Raw genomic sequence first — 16,107 nt, 5'->3', positions numbered from 1 at the left:
TCTACTAAACTCACTGCTATCAGGGCGTGGGATCGAATCTCTACTAAACTCATTGCTATCAGGGCGTGGGATCGATTCTCTATTGAACTCACTGCTATCAGGGCGTGAGATCGACTCTTCTAAACTCATGGTTATCAGGGCGTGGGATCAGTTCTCTACAAAACTCACTGCTATCAGGGCGTGGGATCAATTCTCTACAAAACTCACTGCTATCAGGGCGTGAGATCGACTCTCCTAAATTCATTCTGATCATTTCACAGGATACATTGTCTCTTCTCCCGACCACTATCAGTTTAATGTTGTCTCCTCAGCCCACTACTATCAGTTCACATGGTCTCCTCTCCCCAAAACTATCAGCTCACATTCTTTCCTCTTACCACCACATTCAATTCACATTGTCTTCTCACCTCACCATTATCAATTCACATGGTCTCCTCACCCCACCATCAATTCACATTGTCTCCTCACCCCACCATTATCAATTCACATTGTCTCCTCACCCCACCATTATCAATTCACATTGTCTCCTCACCCCACCATTATCAGTTCACATTGTCTCCTCATCCCACCATTATCAGTTCACATTGTCTCCTCACCCAACCACTATCAGTTCACATGGTCTCCTCACCCAACTGCTATCAGTTCACATGGTCTCCTCACCCAACCACTATCAGTTCACATGGTCTCCTCACCCAACCACTATCAGTTCACTTGGTCTCCTCACCCAACCACTATCAGTTCACAGGGTCCATTCTCTCCTCTCCCCATTACTCAGGACACAGTCACATAATTTTAATATGTAAAATCATAATCACATTGGCCAACCTTGGAATTTTCCATCACGCTGTCCAGACAATGGAAATAAGACTGGTCATTCACTGCTTCTGTTGGATTCTGGAGCAATTCCCGAACAGTCTGGTTAATGAAATAATAAAGAATATAGCTGCAAACAGAGGAGTTGCCAAGGACAAAAGCCAAACTATGGGATTTTGTCATACCATTAATGTTAAAGATTTTTTTGTAGAGCATTTTTTATTTGTTTGTAATTTGGATAGTGCAACACTTGGAACAATATCAAAATGGCTGCCAAACCATATGATTGTCAGGCCAATAGAGGGGAACAAGCATTACAGAATGAACATGCATGTAAAGCTACAGCGTAAACTAAAAAGATTTGTTCCCCAAATAAACATTTGAGATTTTGCAACATTATGGTTGTATAATTCAATACTGCCACCAGATTATAAACTGTAAAGCAAGCATGTCAAACTCAAAGGCTAACACGGATCAAATAAACAAAGTTTAATTAAAGGATCACTATAGTATCAGCAAAACAAAGCGGTTTTCCTGACACTATAGTGCCCTGAGGATGCCCCCACTCTCAGGGTCCCCCTCCCGTGGCGCTGAAGCGTTTAAAACCCCTTCAGCCACTTACTTTAATCAAGCCCGGCGCTGGTGACCTCTCCTCCCAGTCTGAGGTCACTGGAGCCGAATGCGCATGCGTAGCAAGTGCCGCGCGCATTCAAAGTGTCCATGGGAAAGCATTTCTCAATTTAATACACTGTGCCCACTCTAATTTTATACACTGCCTACTGTCCCCCCCGCTCTAATAAAATACACTGCCCCCCCCCCACTCTAATCTAATACACTGCCCCCCCCACTCTAATCTAATACACTGCCCCCCCCACTCTAATCTAATACACTGCCCCCCCCACTCTAATCTAATACACTGCCCCCCCACTCTAATCTAATACACTGCCCCCCCCACTCTAATCTAATACACTGCCCCCCCCACTCTAATCTAATACACTGCCCCCCCCCACTCTAATCTAATACACTGCCCCCCCCACTCTAATCTAATACACTGCCCCCCCCACTCTAATCTAATACACTGCCCCCCCCACTCTAATCTAATACACTGCCCCCCCACTCTAATCTAATACACTGCCTACTGTCCCCCCGCTCTAATAAAATACACTGCCCCCCCACTCTAATCTAATACACTGCCCCCCCACTCTAATCTAATACACTGCCCCCCCACTCTAATCTAATACACTGCCCCCCCCACTCTAATCTAATACACTGCCCCCCCCACTCTAATCTAATACACTGCCCCCCCCACTCTAATCTAATACACTGCCCCCCCACTCTAATCTAATACACTGCCCCCCCACTCTAATCTAATACACTGCCCCCCCACTCTAATCTAATACACTGCCCCCCCACTCTAATCTAATACACTGCCTACTGTCCCCCCGCTCTAATAAAATACACTGCCCCCGCTCTAATACAATACACTGCCCCCCCCCCACTCTAATCTAATACACTGCCCCCCCCCCACTCTAATCTAATACACTGCCCCCCCCACTCTAATACACTGCCCTCCCCACTCTAATCTAATACACTGCCCCCCCCACTCTAATCTAATACACTGCCCCCCCACTCTAATCTAATACACTGCCCCCCCACTCTAATCTAATACACTGCCCCCCCACTCTAATCTAATACACTGCCCCCCCACTCTAATCTAATACACTGCCTACTGTCCCCCCGCTCTAATAAAATACACTGCCCCCGCTCTAATACAATACACTGCCCCCCCCCACTCTAATCTAATACACTGCCCCCCCCACTCTAATCTAATACACTGCCCTCCCCACTCTAATCTAATACACTGCCCCCCCCACTCTAATCTAATACACTGCCCCCCCCACTCTAATCTAATACACTGCCCCCCCACTCTAATCTAATACACTGCCCCTCCACTCTAATCTAATACACTGCCCCCCCACTCTAATCTAATACACTGCCCCCCCACTCTAATCTAATACACTGCCCCCCCACTCTAATCTAATACACTGCCCCCCCACTCTAATCTAATACACTGCCCCCCCACTCTAATCTAATACACTGCCCCCCCACTCTAATCTAATACACTGCCCCCCCCACTCTAATCTAATACACTGCCCCCCCCACTCTAATCTAATACACTGCCCCCCCACACAAATTTAATACACTGCCCCCCACACAAATTTAATACACTGCCCTCCCACACAAATTTAATACACTGCCCCCCCCACTCTAATCTAATACACTGCCCCCCACACAAATTTAATACACTGCCCCCCACACAAATTTAATACACTGCCCCCCCTCTCTCCCCCCAATTTAATAGTAAATGCAGCAAAACTGCAGACTGTCTCAGGACTCCTCCACCATTATACCATTCTTACCTCCAGTTCCCGCAGAGCATTGTCACATTCCTTCTGTCCAGGTGCTTGCTGGGTACACACTGTGATCAGTTGATTGATACTGTCAGTAACAGCCCTGCAAACACAGCAAAGAGGAATCAACATGCATGGGTGTCAGGAATAGAAAGGAAAGGCGCGAGGACTGGAAGCAAGGCTCAGGTACAGGAGCCTGGATTACCCTTCCAGGGATGTGTCACAAGCCTGGAACCACTTCCTGGCATGTGTCACAGGCCTGGAACCACTTCCTGGCATGTGTCACAGGCCTGGAACCACTTCCTGGCATGTGTCACAGGTCTGGAACCACTTCCTGGCATGTGTCACAGGCCTGGAACCACTTCCTGGCATGTGTCACAGGCCTGGAACCACTTCCTGGCATGTGTCACAGGCCTGGAACCACTTCCTGGCATGTGTCACAGGCCTGGAACCACTTCTTGGCATGTGTCACAGGCCTGGAATCACTTCCTGGCATGTGTCACAAGCCTGGAACCACTTCCTGGCATGTGTCACAAGCCTGGAACCACTTCCTGGCATGTGTCACAAGCCTGGAACCACTTCCTGGCATGTGTCACAAGCCTGGAACCACTTCCTGGCATGTGTCACAAGCCTGGAACCACTTCCTGGCATGTGTCACAAGCCTGGAACCACTTCCTGGCATGTGTCACAAGCCTGGAACCACTTCCTGGCATGTGTCACAAGCCTGGAACCACTTCCTGGCATGTGTCACAAGCCTGGAACCACTTCCTGGCATGTGTCACAAGCCTGGAACCACTTCCTGGCATGTGTCACAAGCCTGGAACCACTTCCTGGCATGCGTCACAAGCCTGGAACCACTTCCTGGCATGCGTCACAAGCCTGGAACCACTTCCTGGCACGCGTCACAAGCCTGGAACCACTTCCTGGCATGTGTCACAAGCCTGTAAACCCTTTCATGGGCAAGCCTGGAACCACTTCCTGGGATGTGTTACAGGCCTAGAATCCCTTTCTGGGACGTGTCACAAGCCTGGAACCACTTCCTGGCATGTGTCACAAGCCTGGAACCACTTCCTGGCATGTGTCACAAGCCTGGAACCACTTCCTGGCATGCGTCACAAGCCTGGAACCACTTCCTGGGATGTGTTACAAGGCTAGAATCCCTTCCTGGGATGTGTTACAAGCTTGGAACCCCTTCCTGGGATGTGTTACAAGCCTGGAACCTCTTCCTGGGATGTGTTACAAGCAAAGAACCCCTTCCTTGGATGTGTTACAAGCAAAGAACCCCTTCCTAGGATGTGTTACAAGCAAAGAACCCCTTCCTAGGATGTGTTACAAGCAAAGAACCCCTTCCTGGGATGTGTTACAAGCAAAGAACCCCTTCCTGGGATGTGTTACAAGCAAAGAACCCCTTCCTGGGATGTGTTACAAGCAAAGAACCCCTTCCTGGGATGTGTTACAAGCAAAGAACCCCTTTCTGGGATGTGTTACAAGCAAAGAACCCCTTCCTGGGATGTGTTACAAGCAAAGAACCCCTTCCTTGGATGTGTTACAAGCAAAGAACCCCTTCCTAGGATGTGTTACAAGCAAAGAACCCCTTCCTAGGATGTGTTACAAGCAAAGAACCCCTTTCTGGGATGTGTTACAAGCAAAGAACCCCTTTCTGGGATGTGTTACAAGCAAAGAACCCCTTCCTAGGATGTGTTACAAGCAAAGAACCCCTTCCTAGGATGTGTTACAAGCAAAGAACCCCTTCCTGGGATGTGTTACAAGCAAAGAACCCCTTCCTGGGATGTGTTACAAGCAAAGAACCCCTTCCTAGGATGTGTTACAAGCAAAGAACCCCTTCCTAGGATGTGTTACAAGCAAAGAACCCCTTCCTGGGATGTGTTACAAGCAAAGAACCCCTTCCTGGGATGTGTTACAAGCAAAGAACCCCTTCCTGGGATGTGTTACAAGCCTGGAACCCCTTTCTGGGAAGTTTTAAGTCTGTTAACCCATTTCCCGGATGCATTATTAGCAGTGGATCCCTTCCTGAGATGTGCACCCTTTGAAATCCAGTAAATATCCAAGATCTCACCTGGCAGCAGCTGCTAGCTGGCTTTTAAGGTTGGGAGCAGCTGGGTCCGCTGACAGAGCTTTCACAGCCAGTAATAGTTTACTTGAGGACAGAGAGATACTCTTTAGATTGGAAACCACTTGTGCCTGGTCCTCTTTACTCTGAGAAAGAAAATATAGTGCATGGTCAAGTCCACAGCAAAAAGCTAGCAATGGGCAAGGCAAATTCAGAAAGACCTGGTCGAAATGAAAAAATAAATAAGGCATCTGCCATTAGCCCTCCCTACCTGAGACTGGCCAGCCATCTCCACTCCTGCTTGAAGAAAGTTGCTGAAGTCTTGGCTGTATTTCCCAGAAGCCTTTGCAAGGTCTTGTGGAGTGCCCCTGGATGCTTGCACCAGCTCGTTGGCAGACTGGCTGAGGCCAGCAGCTGTCTGGTTCAATTGGCTCTGAGCTTCTTGGAAATTCTTGGTGCTTGGAGAGAACTGGAAATGGAAAAAGCACTGTGAAATCTCAGTGGACAGGGCATGGAGCGAGAGGAAAAGATAGTGCGTCCCCAAAAAAGGGGGAGGGGAACAGCACAGCAAAGAGAATGGATGGGCGGGAAGAGCATGGCTGGGCGGACACAGCAGCGGGGAAGAGAATGGCTGGGCGGGCACAGCAGCGGGGAAGAGAATGGCTGGGCGGGCACAGCAGCGGGGAAGAGAATGGCTGGGCGGGCACAGCAGCGGGGAAGAGAATGGCTGGGCGGGCACAGCAGCGGGGAAGAGAATGGCTGGGCGGGCACAGCAGCGGGGAAGAGAATGGCTGGGCGGGCACAGCAGCGGGGAAGAGAATGGCTGGGCGGGCACAGCAGCGGGGAAGAGAATGGCTGGGCGGGCACAGCAGCGGGGAAGAGAATGGCTGGGCGGGCACAGCAGCGGGGAAGAGAATGGCTGGGCGGGCACAGCAGCGGGGAAGAGAATGGCTGGGCGGGCACAGCAGCGGGGAAGAGAATGGCTGGGCGGGCACAGCAGCGGGAGAGAAAATCCTGGATTCACAGCAAACATCTACAAAACAGAGGGATGAAAGGTACATTCAGAAATTGCATAAAGAGCGATTACTCACCGATTGGGCCAAGAGTTTTTTACTGGCCTCTCCAATACTTTTTATAGCAGCATCTACATCTCTCTGTCCCGGCAGGCAGTTCACACAGCGGCTGAGAGCTTGCGAAACAGCTTTAGCAACCTGTGGACAGATACCGAATGGTAATGTCAAATGCCGTATTATGGCAAACTGAGGGGTGTAAATATTGTCATTTACACACTCACCTGAGCAAGTCTCTGCTGGCCTTCTGCATCAGCCGGCTTGCCCACTGCTTTCTTGGCTTCTTCAATAAGGTTTCCAGCTTTGTCCATCACATCTCCTGCACATTCTAACATTGCGTTCTGCACAGAGGGGTCCGCAGAATTAGCTGCCACTCCACGGCTAGCTTGGGCCAGTGAGCGCAGAGCTTGGGCAACATCCCGTGCTGCTCGACCTGGTAAAAAAACAGTGCATAAACCATCAGAGCAATCACTGACTGCAGGGAATCTTACAAACAAATAGTGGGAAAAAGCATCCAGATTTACCCACACAGCCTTACAGTGAAGTGGGAGCAATAACGATGGTGGGAAATTACAGACAAGAGGAGCAAAAACAATCATTCTTACCAGTGTAGTTCTCATTCCCATGGACAATCTCTCCAAGCAATTGTGCAATAGATGAACTCACAGCCTTGGTACTGCTTCCCAGGTCTTGAGAACATTTCTCCAACTGAGTAAGAGAAGTTACACAACAAGATCATGACAGTGCTCGGTACAAGAAAGATAGGTCTGTAAATCCCTGTTAAGCAGAGTAAGTGGTGAGAACCGCACTCAATCCCAACGGCCAGGGGTGCTCCAGAGCAGGACCAGCAATCCCAGTACAATAATCCAAGAAGAAAAAACGCACAGGCACTACAATTTTCAAGCCGCAGGCAGATTTATTGTGACAGAATGCAACGCAACGTTTCGACCTAGAAGGTCTTTTTCAGCTTAAAAAAAGACCTTCTTGGTCGAAACGTTGCGTTGCATTCTGTCACAATAAATCTGCCTGCGGCTTGAAAATTGGAGTGCCTGTGAGTTTTTTCTTCTTGTAAATCCCTGTTAGTGACGTCAGAACTCTCCCAGTCTCTCTCTAATATACTGACTGGTCTCAGTGCTCGGTATCAGACAGGTCTGTATATCCTTATTAGTGACCATGTGATGTCAGAACTCTCCCAGTCTCTCTGTAATATACTGACTGGTCTCAGTGCTCGGTATCAGACAGGTCTGTATATCTCTGTTAGTGACCATGTGATGGCAGAACTCTCCCAGTCTCTCTGTAATATACTGACTGGTCTCAGTGTTCGTTATCAGACAGGTCTGTATATCCTTATTAGTGACCATGTGATGTCAGGACTCTCCCAGTCTCTCTGTAATATACTGACTGGTCTCAGTGCTCGGTATCAGACAGGTCTGTATATCCTTATTAGTGACCATGTGATGTCAGAAGTCTCCCAGTCTCTCTGTAATATACTGACTGGTCTCAGTGCTCGGTATCAGACAGGTCTGTATATCCTTATTAGTGACCATGTGATGTCAGAACTCTCCCAGTCTCTCTGTAATATACTGACTGCTCTCAGTGCTCGGTATCAGACAGGTCTGTATATCCCTGTTAGTGACCATGTGATGTCAGAACTCTCCCAGTCTCTCTGTAATATACTGACTGGTCTCAGTGCTCGGTATCAGACAGGTCTGTATATCCTTATTAGTGACCATGTGATGTCAGAACTCTCCCAGTCTCTCTGTAATATACTGACTGGTCTCAGTGTTCGTTATCAGACAGGTCTGTATATCCTTATTAGTGACCATGTGATGTCAGAACTCTCCTAGTCTCTCTGTAATATACTGACTGGTCTCAGTGCTCGGTATCAAAGGTCTCTATATCCCTGTTAGTGACCATGTGATGTCAGAACTCTCCCAGTCTCTCTGTAATATACTGACTGGTCTCAGTGCTCGGTATCAGACAGGTCTGAATATCCCTGTTAGTGACCATGTGATGGCAGGACTCGCCCAATCTCTCTGTAATATACTGACTGGTCTCAGTGCTCGGTATCAGACAGGTCTGTATATCCTTATTAGTGACCATGTGATGTCAGAACTCTCCCAGTCTCTCTGTAATATACTGACTGCTCTCAGTGCTCGGTATCAGACAGGTCTGTATATCCCTGTTAGTGACCATGTGATGTCAGAACTCTCCCAGTCTCTCTGTAATATACTGACTGGTCTCAGTGCTCGGTATCAGACAGGTCTGTATATCCTTATTAGTGACCATGTGATGTCAGAACTCTCCCAGTCTCTCTGTAATATACTGACTGGTCTCAGTGTTCGTTATCAGACAGGTCTGTATATCCTTATTAGTGACCATGTGATGTCAGAACTCTCCTAGTCTCTCTGTAATATACTGACTGGTCTCAGTGCTCGGTATCAAAGGTCTCTATATCCCTGTTAGTGACCATGTGATGTCAGAACTCTCCCAGTCTCTCTGTAATATACTGACTGGTCTCAGTGCTCAGTATCAGACAGGTCTGTATATCCTTATTAGTGACCATGTGATGTCAGAACTCTCCTAGTCTCTCTGTAATATACTGACTGGTCTCAGTGCTCGGTATCAAAGGTCTCTATATCCCTGTTAGTGACCATGTGATGTCAGAACTCTCCCAGTCTCTCTGTAATATACTGACTGGTCTCAGTGCTCGGTATCAGACAGGTCTGAATATCCCTGTTAGTGACCATGTGATGGCAGGACTCGCCCAATCTCTCTGTAATATACTGACTGGTCTCAGTGCTCGGTATCAGACAGGTCTGTATATCCCTATTAGTGACCATGTGATGGCAGAACTCTCCCAGTCTCTCTGTAATATACTGACTGGTCTCAGTGCTCAGTATCAGACAGGTTGGTATATCCTTATTAGTGACCATGTGATGTCAGGACTCTCCCAGTCTCTCTGTAATATACTGAATGGTCTCAGTGCTCGGTATCAGACAGGTCTGTATATCCCTGTTAGTGACCATGTGATGTCAGAAGTCTCCCAGTCTCTCTGTAATATACTGACTGCTCTCAGTGCTTGGTATCAGACAGGTCTGTATATCCCTGTTAGTGACCATGTGATGTCAGAACTCTCCCAGTCTCTCTGTAATATACTGACTGGTCTCAGTGCTCGGTATCAGACAGGTCTGTATATCCTTATTAGTAACCATGTGATGTCAGAACTCTCCCAGTCTCTCTGTAATATACTGACTGGTCTCAGTGCTCGGTATCAGACAGGTCTGTATATCCTTATTAGTGACCATGTGATGTCAGAACTCTCCCAGTCTCTCTGTAATATACTGACTGGTCTCAGTGCTCGGTATCAGACAGGTCTGTATATCCTTATTAGTAACCATGTGATGTCAGAACTCTCCCAGTCTCTCTGTAATATACTGACTGGTCTCAGTGCTCGGTATCAGACAGGTCTGTATATCCTTATTAGTGACCATGTGATGTCAGAACTCTCCCAGTCTCTCTGTAATATACTGACTGGTCTCAGTGCTCGGTATCAGACAGGTCTGTATATCCTTATTAGTAACCATGTGATGTCAGAACTCTCCCAGTCTCTCTGTAATATACTGACTGGTCTCAGTGCTCGGTATCAGACAGGTCTGTATATCCTTATTAGTGACCATGTGATGTCAGAACTCTCCCAGTCTCTCTGTAATATACTGACTGGTCTCAGTGCTCGGTATCAGACAGGTCTGTATATCCTTATTAGTAACCATGTGATGTAAGAACTCTCCCAGTCTCTCTGTAATATACTGACTGGTCTCAGTGCTCGGTATCAGACAGGTCTGTATATCCTTATTAGTAACCATGTGATGTCAGAACTCTCCCAGTCTCTCTGTAATATACTGACTGGTCTCAGTGCTCGGTATCAGACAGGTCTGTATATCCCTGTTAGTGACCATGTGATGTCAGAACTCTCCCAGTCTCTCTGTAATATACTGACTGGTCTCAGTGCTCGGTATCAGACAGGTCTGTATATCCTTATTAGTAACCATGTGATGTCAGAACTCTCCCAGTCTCTCTGTAATATACTGACTGGTCTCAGTGCTCGGTATCAGACAGGTCTGTATATCCCTGTTAGTGACCATGTGATGTCAGAACTCTCCCAGTCTCTCTGTAATATACTGACTGGTCTCAGTGCTCGGTATCAGACAGGTCTGTATATCCTTATTAGTGACCATGTGATGTCAGAACTCTCCCAGTCTCTCTGTAATATACTGACTGGTCTCAGTGCTCGGTATCAGACAGGTCTGTATATCCTTATTAGTAACCATGTGATGTCAGAACTCTCCCAGTCTCTCTGTAATATACTGACTGGTCTCAGTGCTCGGTATCAGACAGGTCTGTATATCCTTATTAGTGACCATGTGATGTCAGAACTCTCCCAGTCTCTCTGTAATATACTGACTGGTCTCAGTGCTCGGTATCAGACAGGTCTGTATATCCTTATTAGTAACCATGTGATGTCAGAACTCTCCCAGTCTCTCTGTAATATACTGACTGGTCTCAGTGCTCGGTATCAGACAGGTCTGTATATCCTTATTAGTAACCATGTGATGTCAGAACTCTCCCAGTCTCTCTGTAATATACTGACTGGTCTCAGTGCTCGGTATCAGACAGGTCTGTATATCCTTATTAGTAACCATGTGATGTCAGAACTCTCCCAGTCTCTCTGTAATATACTGACTGGTCTCAGTGCTCGGTATCAGACAGGTCTGTATATCCCTGTTAGTGACCATGTGATGTCAGAACTCTCCCAGTCTCTCTGTAATATACTGACTGGTCTCAGTTCTCGGTAGAGCTCTAGTTTAACATAGACTTTCCTCCCCTTCTTTCTACTAAAAGGCTTATAATACTCTTTAATATAATACCCATTTTTCCATCTCTGATTAACTACTTTGGTTCTCCAAACTATACAACTACAAATAGGTGGTAGGTAACAAGCCTATAATATCGCTTGTTAGATCACCCTGTGTAATTTATATTGCATTTTTATATACTTTATATTTTATATTTTTTTATATAATTATTATATGGAATTTTTTTATCTGTTACTTTAAATTCCGATAATATTAGAGATTTCTAAACTTTCTTTTTATTTTTACATTCCATAATACAGCCCAACATCACATTGCCACTAACAGTCTTTATATTACAGAGAGACTGGGAGAGTTCTGACATCACATGGTCACTAATAAGGATATACAGACCTGTCTGATACCTACTCCAATACCATCTCCTACTCTGATATCTACTCCAATAAGTAGATCACATTCCTGCTATTGCAGGTGATTATATCTTCAAAATTAAAAATGTTTCCAGTGATTGAATTAAAAGTGGTTCTTAATTTTACTGTCAAATTAGTTTTTTTACACGCTAAACACGAGTTGCATTTCTAAAAACTTTTATTTGACAAAGTCATCCGGTCTTTTTTCGTGTTCTTTGGTGTAATTTTTGTAAAGAAAAATCTTAGATTTGGAGCACCTCTGAATACTACTTTAGGTTTCTCAGGAATTAGATCTTTTAAAATAGCATCATCTTTTAATAAGTTCTAGTGCTTATTCAAAATCTTTTTTAGATATTTTTATTATTATAATCCAGCACGATAGGTAGTGAAAAATCCTTGTGTATTAGGTCTTTTTGATTTATGGCCAATGTCTTGTTAATGGTGGATTCTATCATTTTATTATCATATCCTTTTTGTATAAATCTCTTTTTAATGTCCTACACTTGTTTTTTAAAAATGGGGTCGTTTTTAATGTCCCCAGACTGATAGCTGAGCTGCATGCAGAGCTCAAAGTGGGGTCAGCAAGCAGCTCTTTTAACGGGGATTCAAATCCCCATAGACAGCAATGTAGTGTGAGCAGGATTAAATCCCTGCTTCCCTCTGTCAGTTGGGGCCATTTTTAGTGGCCCCAGACTTTTTGATGAGCTGCATGCAGTGCTGAAAGTTAGCACTGCATGTAGCCATTTAAATCCACAAAGAACACTGCGGCTGAGCGATCAAACTCAGCTACAGTCATTCAATCAAGTGATGTGGTGCTTGGGAGACCCCCAGGGTCTGAACAGACCTTGGAGGGTCACCCTTTATGCCCCAATGTCATTCTGATCAGTGCTGGGCATTTCCAGTTGCCCAGCACAGATCGCATTGCATTGGGCATAATGTCTTCCATGTAAGAGGTTGGAGACTGCAATACTGAAAATAGCCAGTAGACGGCAGCAACATACAAATGTCTATTTTAGTTTAAAATCCCTTTACTAATAATATCAGTACTGATATTAGTACAGGGAAACCTTTGGGATTAAGATTAAATTAAGGATTATTATTCAGTTTAGAATAAGTACTAGATTTATTATCAGGTTTATTATTAAGTTAATGCTTAAAATTAGGTTTATAATTAATTGTAGTATTGGGATTATGTTTCAGATTAGGATTAGGGTCAGCACGGGCATCCCTTGCTGAATGTAGCAAGGGAATTCCTCTGCTGACACCAGCAGGAGGAATCATTTTAACACTATTGCTAAAGGTAGGATTGAGATTAGGTTTAAGGTTATAATTAAGGTTACACGTGGGATTACGTTATGGGTTAGGATTGTGGTAAGGGTTTATTATTAGATTGAGGGTTAGATTTGGGATTAGGATTTGGTTTAGGATTAGGGATTTAGATTGGGATTAAGATTGCTACTTTCCAAAGGTATACATACAGGGAGTGCAGAATTATTAGGCAAATGAGTATTTTGACCACATCATCCTCTTTATGCATGTTGTCTTACTCCAAGCTGTATAGGCTCGTAAGCCTACTACCAATTAAGCATATTAGGTGATGTGCATCTCTGTAATGAGAAGGGGTGTGGTCTAATGACATCAACACCCTATATCAGGTGTGCATAAGTATTAGGCAACTTACTTTCCTTTGGCAAAATGGGTCAAAAGAAGGACTTGACAGGCTCAGAAAAGTCAAAAATAGTGAGATATCTTGCAGAGGGATGCAGCACCCTTAAAATTGCAAAGCTTCTGAAGCGTGATCATCGAACAATCAAGCGTTTCATTCAAAATAGTCAACAGGGTCGCAAGAAGCGTGTGGAAAAACCAAGGCGCAAAATAACTGCCCATGAACTGAGAAAAGTCAAGCGTGCAGCTGCCAAGATGCCACTTGCCACCAGTTTGGCCATATTTCAGAGCTGCAACATCACTGGAGTGCCCAAAAGCACAAGGTGTGCAATACTCAGAGACATGGCCAAGGTAAGAAAGGCTGAAAGACGTCAAGACTGGGCCAAGAAATATCTCAAGACTGATTTTTCTAAGGTTTTATGGACTGATGAAATGAGAGTGAGTCTTGATGGGCCAGATGGATGGGCCCGTGGCTGGATTGGTAAAGGGCAGAGAGCTCCAGTCCGACTCAGACGCCAGCAAGGTGGAGGTGGAGTACTGGTTTGGGCTGGTATCATCAAAGATGAGCTTGTGGAGCCTTTTCGGGTTGAGGATGGAGTCAAGCTCAACTCCCAGTCCTAATGCCAGTTTCTGGAAGACACCTTCTTCAAGCAGTGGTACAGGAAGAAGTTTGCATCCTTCAAGAAAAACATGATTTTCATGCAGGACAATGCTCCATCACACGCGTCCAAGTACTCCACAGCGTGGCTGGCAAGAAAGGGTATAAAAGAAGAAAATCTAATGACATGGCCTCCTTGTTCACCTGATCTGAACCCCATTGAGAACCTGTGGTCCATCATCAAATGTGAGATTTACAAGGAGGGAAAGCAGTACACCTCTCTGAACAGTGTCTGGGAGGCTGTGGTTGCTGCTGCACGCAATGTTGATGGTGAACAGATCAAAACACTGACAGAATCCATGGATGGCAGGCTTTTGAGTGTCCTTGCAAAGAAAGGTGGCTATATTGGTCACTGATTTGTTTTTGTTTTGTTTTTGAATGTCAGAAATGTATATTTGTGAATGTTGAGATGCTATATTGGTTTCACTGGTAAAAATAAATAATTGAAATGGGTATATATTTGTTTTTTGTTAAGTTGCCTAATAATTATGCACAGTAATAGTCACCTGCACACACAGACATCCCCCTAAAATAGCTAAAACTAAAAACAAACTAAAAACTACTTCCAAAAATATTCAGCTTTGCTATTAATGAGTTTTTTGGGTTAATTGAGAACATGGTTGTTGTTCAATAATAAAATTCATCCTCAAAAATACAACTTGCCTAATAATTCTGCACTCCTTGTATGGGGAATATTTGTACTGAGAAGAGGAGTACAGCTAAGATAATTTTATGACCGTGGGACACGTGAGATTTAAAAAATAAGCATCAAAAATACTATGATGTGTATGTAAAAATGTTAAAATAAAAATGAATACCACAAACTTTGAAACAAAATGTCACTTCAATAAAGCTTATAATATTTTATGTGAGAGTCCCCATGGTGTCCACTTTTGTAAATGGTATGCATTGGTGGCGTAATTTAAATATATGAGCGACTAAAATGCCCCAAAATGAAACAAAGACCCATTGTCAATTTGCCATTTAAAAAAAAACTGTACTGGGCCGGGTATGATTTTAGCCCTGTATTTTTTCACAAAAACCTGGCTAAGGCATACAAAGGGGGTCATTTTGTACTCAGGAAATATAGCTGAGAATAATTAAGTGATTTAATTTACAGTAGCATATATCAAGTTTCCAAAATTAACCACTAAAATACGCGTGTATAAAAATGCAAAAATGAAACAATATGATAAAATTTGAAAGAAATTGGTGCTGCCATAACTGTATAAAAAAAGCTCAAAATATACCATATGACATAGCCCGTGGTGTCTACTGTCACAAATGGTATGCATTTATGGGGTAATTTTAACTGTCAAACTGCTACAATATCAAATCCATTTATCAAAATTCTAATTGTAAAAACTGTAATGGTCAGGACACTAAGGCACTGTATCTTCACAGGACAGTGGCAAAGACATACATTGGGGGTATTGTTTTATTCAGAAGAGTTTGCAGAGTATAATTATGGGGTTTTGAATACCAGACTTGAAAAATGACCCCAAAAAATGTAATGTGTATGTAAAAAATGGCAAAAAAGATATTTTACCACAAAGTTTAACATAAACTGGTGAAAAAATGGCATCACGTTAAGGCACAATATACACCATATGTGATACACTGTAGTGTCCCTCAAAGATGGCAAGTCTTTGAGCGATAAATTCAACAGTTAAACTGCTACAATGCCCCAAAATGAGACTTGCCCCCATCAAATTCATCTATCAAAATCATCACTGTGAAAACTGAAATGGTCAGGTCTCTTATGACATTGTAACTTCACAGGAAAGTGGCAAAGGCATAGATTTGGCTGAAAACAATATGTTTTTTTATAGCAGTAGTATATATAATCTTTATTAAATACACATTAAAGATCCTTGTTTTATGTGTGTATGTTAGAAATCTGAAAAAAACACAGTTTTACTACACTATTTAGCAGAGATTGGCGGCTAAATGGCTACGTAAAAAAGTGTCAGAATACCCTTTGGGAAATAGCTTGTGATGTGTGCTTTATATAAATATATACTTTTGTGCAGCAATTTTGCTTTCTGTGATGGCTATTAAGCTTACAAGAAACACATAATAAATTCTAAAATAGCTCCACATTAAAATTGTATTTTACTCCTTGCATTTTGTGA

The 16,107-nt window shown here is 44.2% G+C and overlaps 1 protein-coding gene across 3 annotated transcripts in view; it reads right to left on the bottom strand.

Moving 5' to 3' along the window:
• The window catches only part of LOC134610547 (talin-1-like), a 99,219-nt gene that overhangs the window by 31,503 nt on the left and 51,609 nt on the right, over positions 1–16,107 (bottom strand). For 2 of the 3 annotated variants that reach the window (XM_063453514.1, XM_063453515.1), the window contains 7 exons: positions 6,974–7,073; positions 6,590–6,801; positions 6,387–6,506; positions 5,567–5,764; positions 5,302–5,441; positions 3,234–3,327; positions 826–915 (listed from right to left, as the gene is read on the bottom strand). In XM_063453514.1, coding sequence (XP_063309584.1) covers positions 826–915; positions 3,234–3,327; positions 5,302–5,441; positions 5,567–5,764; positions 6,387–6,506; positions 6,590–6,801; positions 6,974–7,073 — 954 coding nt within the window. Of the gene's footprint in view, positions 1–825; positions 916–3,233; positions 3,328–5,301; positions 5,442–5,566; positions 5,765–6,386; positions 6,507–6,589; positions 6,802–6,970; positions 7,074–16,107 lie in introns of all 3 variants that reach the window. The other variant, XM_063453516.1, reaches the window with a different exon arrangement.

Source organism: Pelobates fuscus, chromosome 5 (genome assembly GCF_036172605.1).
Source record: "Pelobates fuscus isolate aPelFus1 chromosome 5, aPelFus1.pri, whole genome shotgun sequence".
Lineage (NCBI taxonomy): Eukaryota > Metazoa > Chordata > Amphibia > Anura > Pelobatidae > Pelobates > Pelobates fuscus.
The sequence above is the reverse complement of the archived record's forward strand: the minus strand, read 5'-3'. Positions and strand labels throughout refer to the sequence as shown.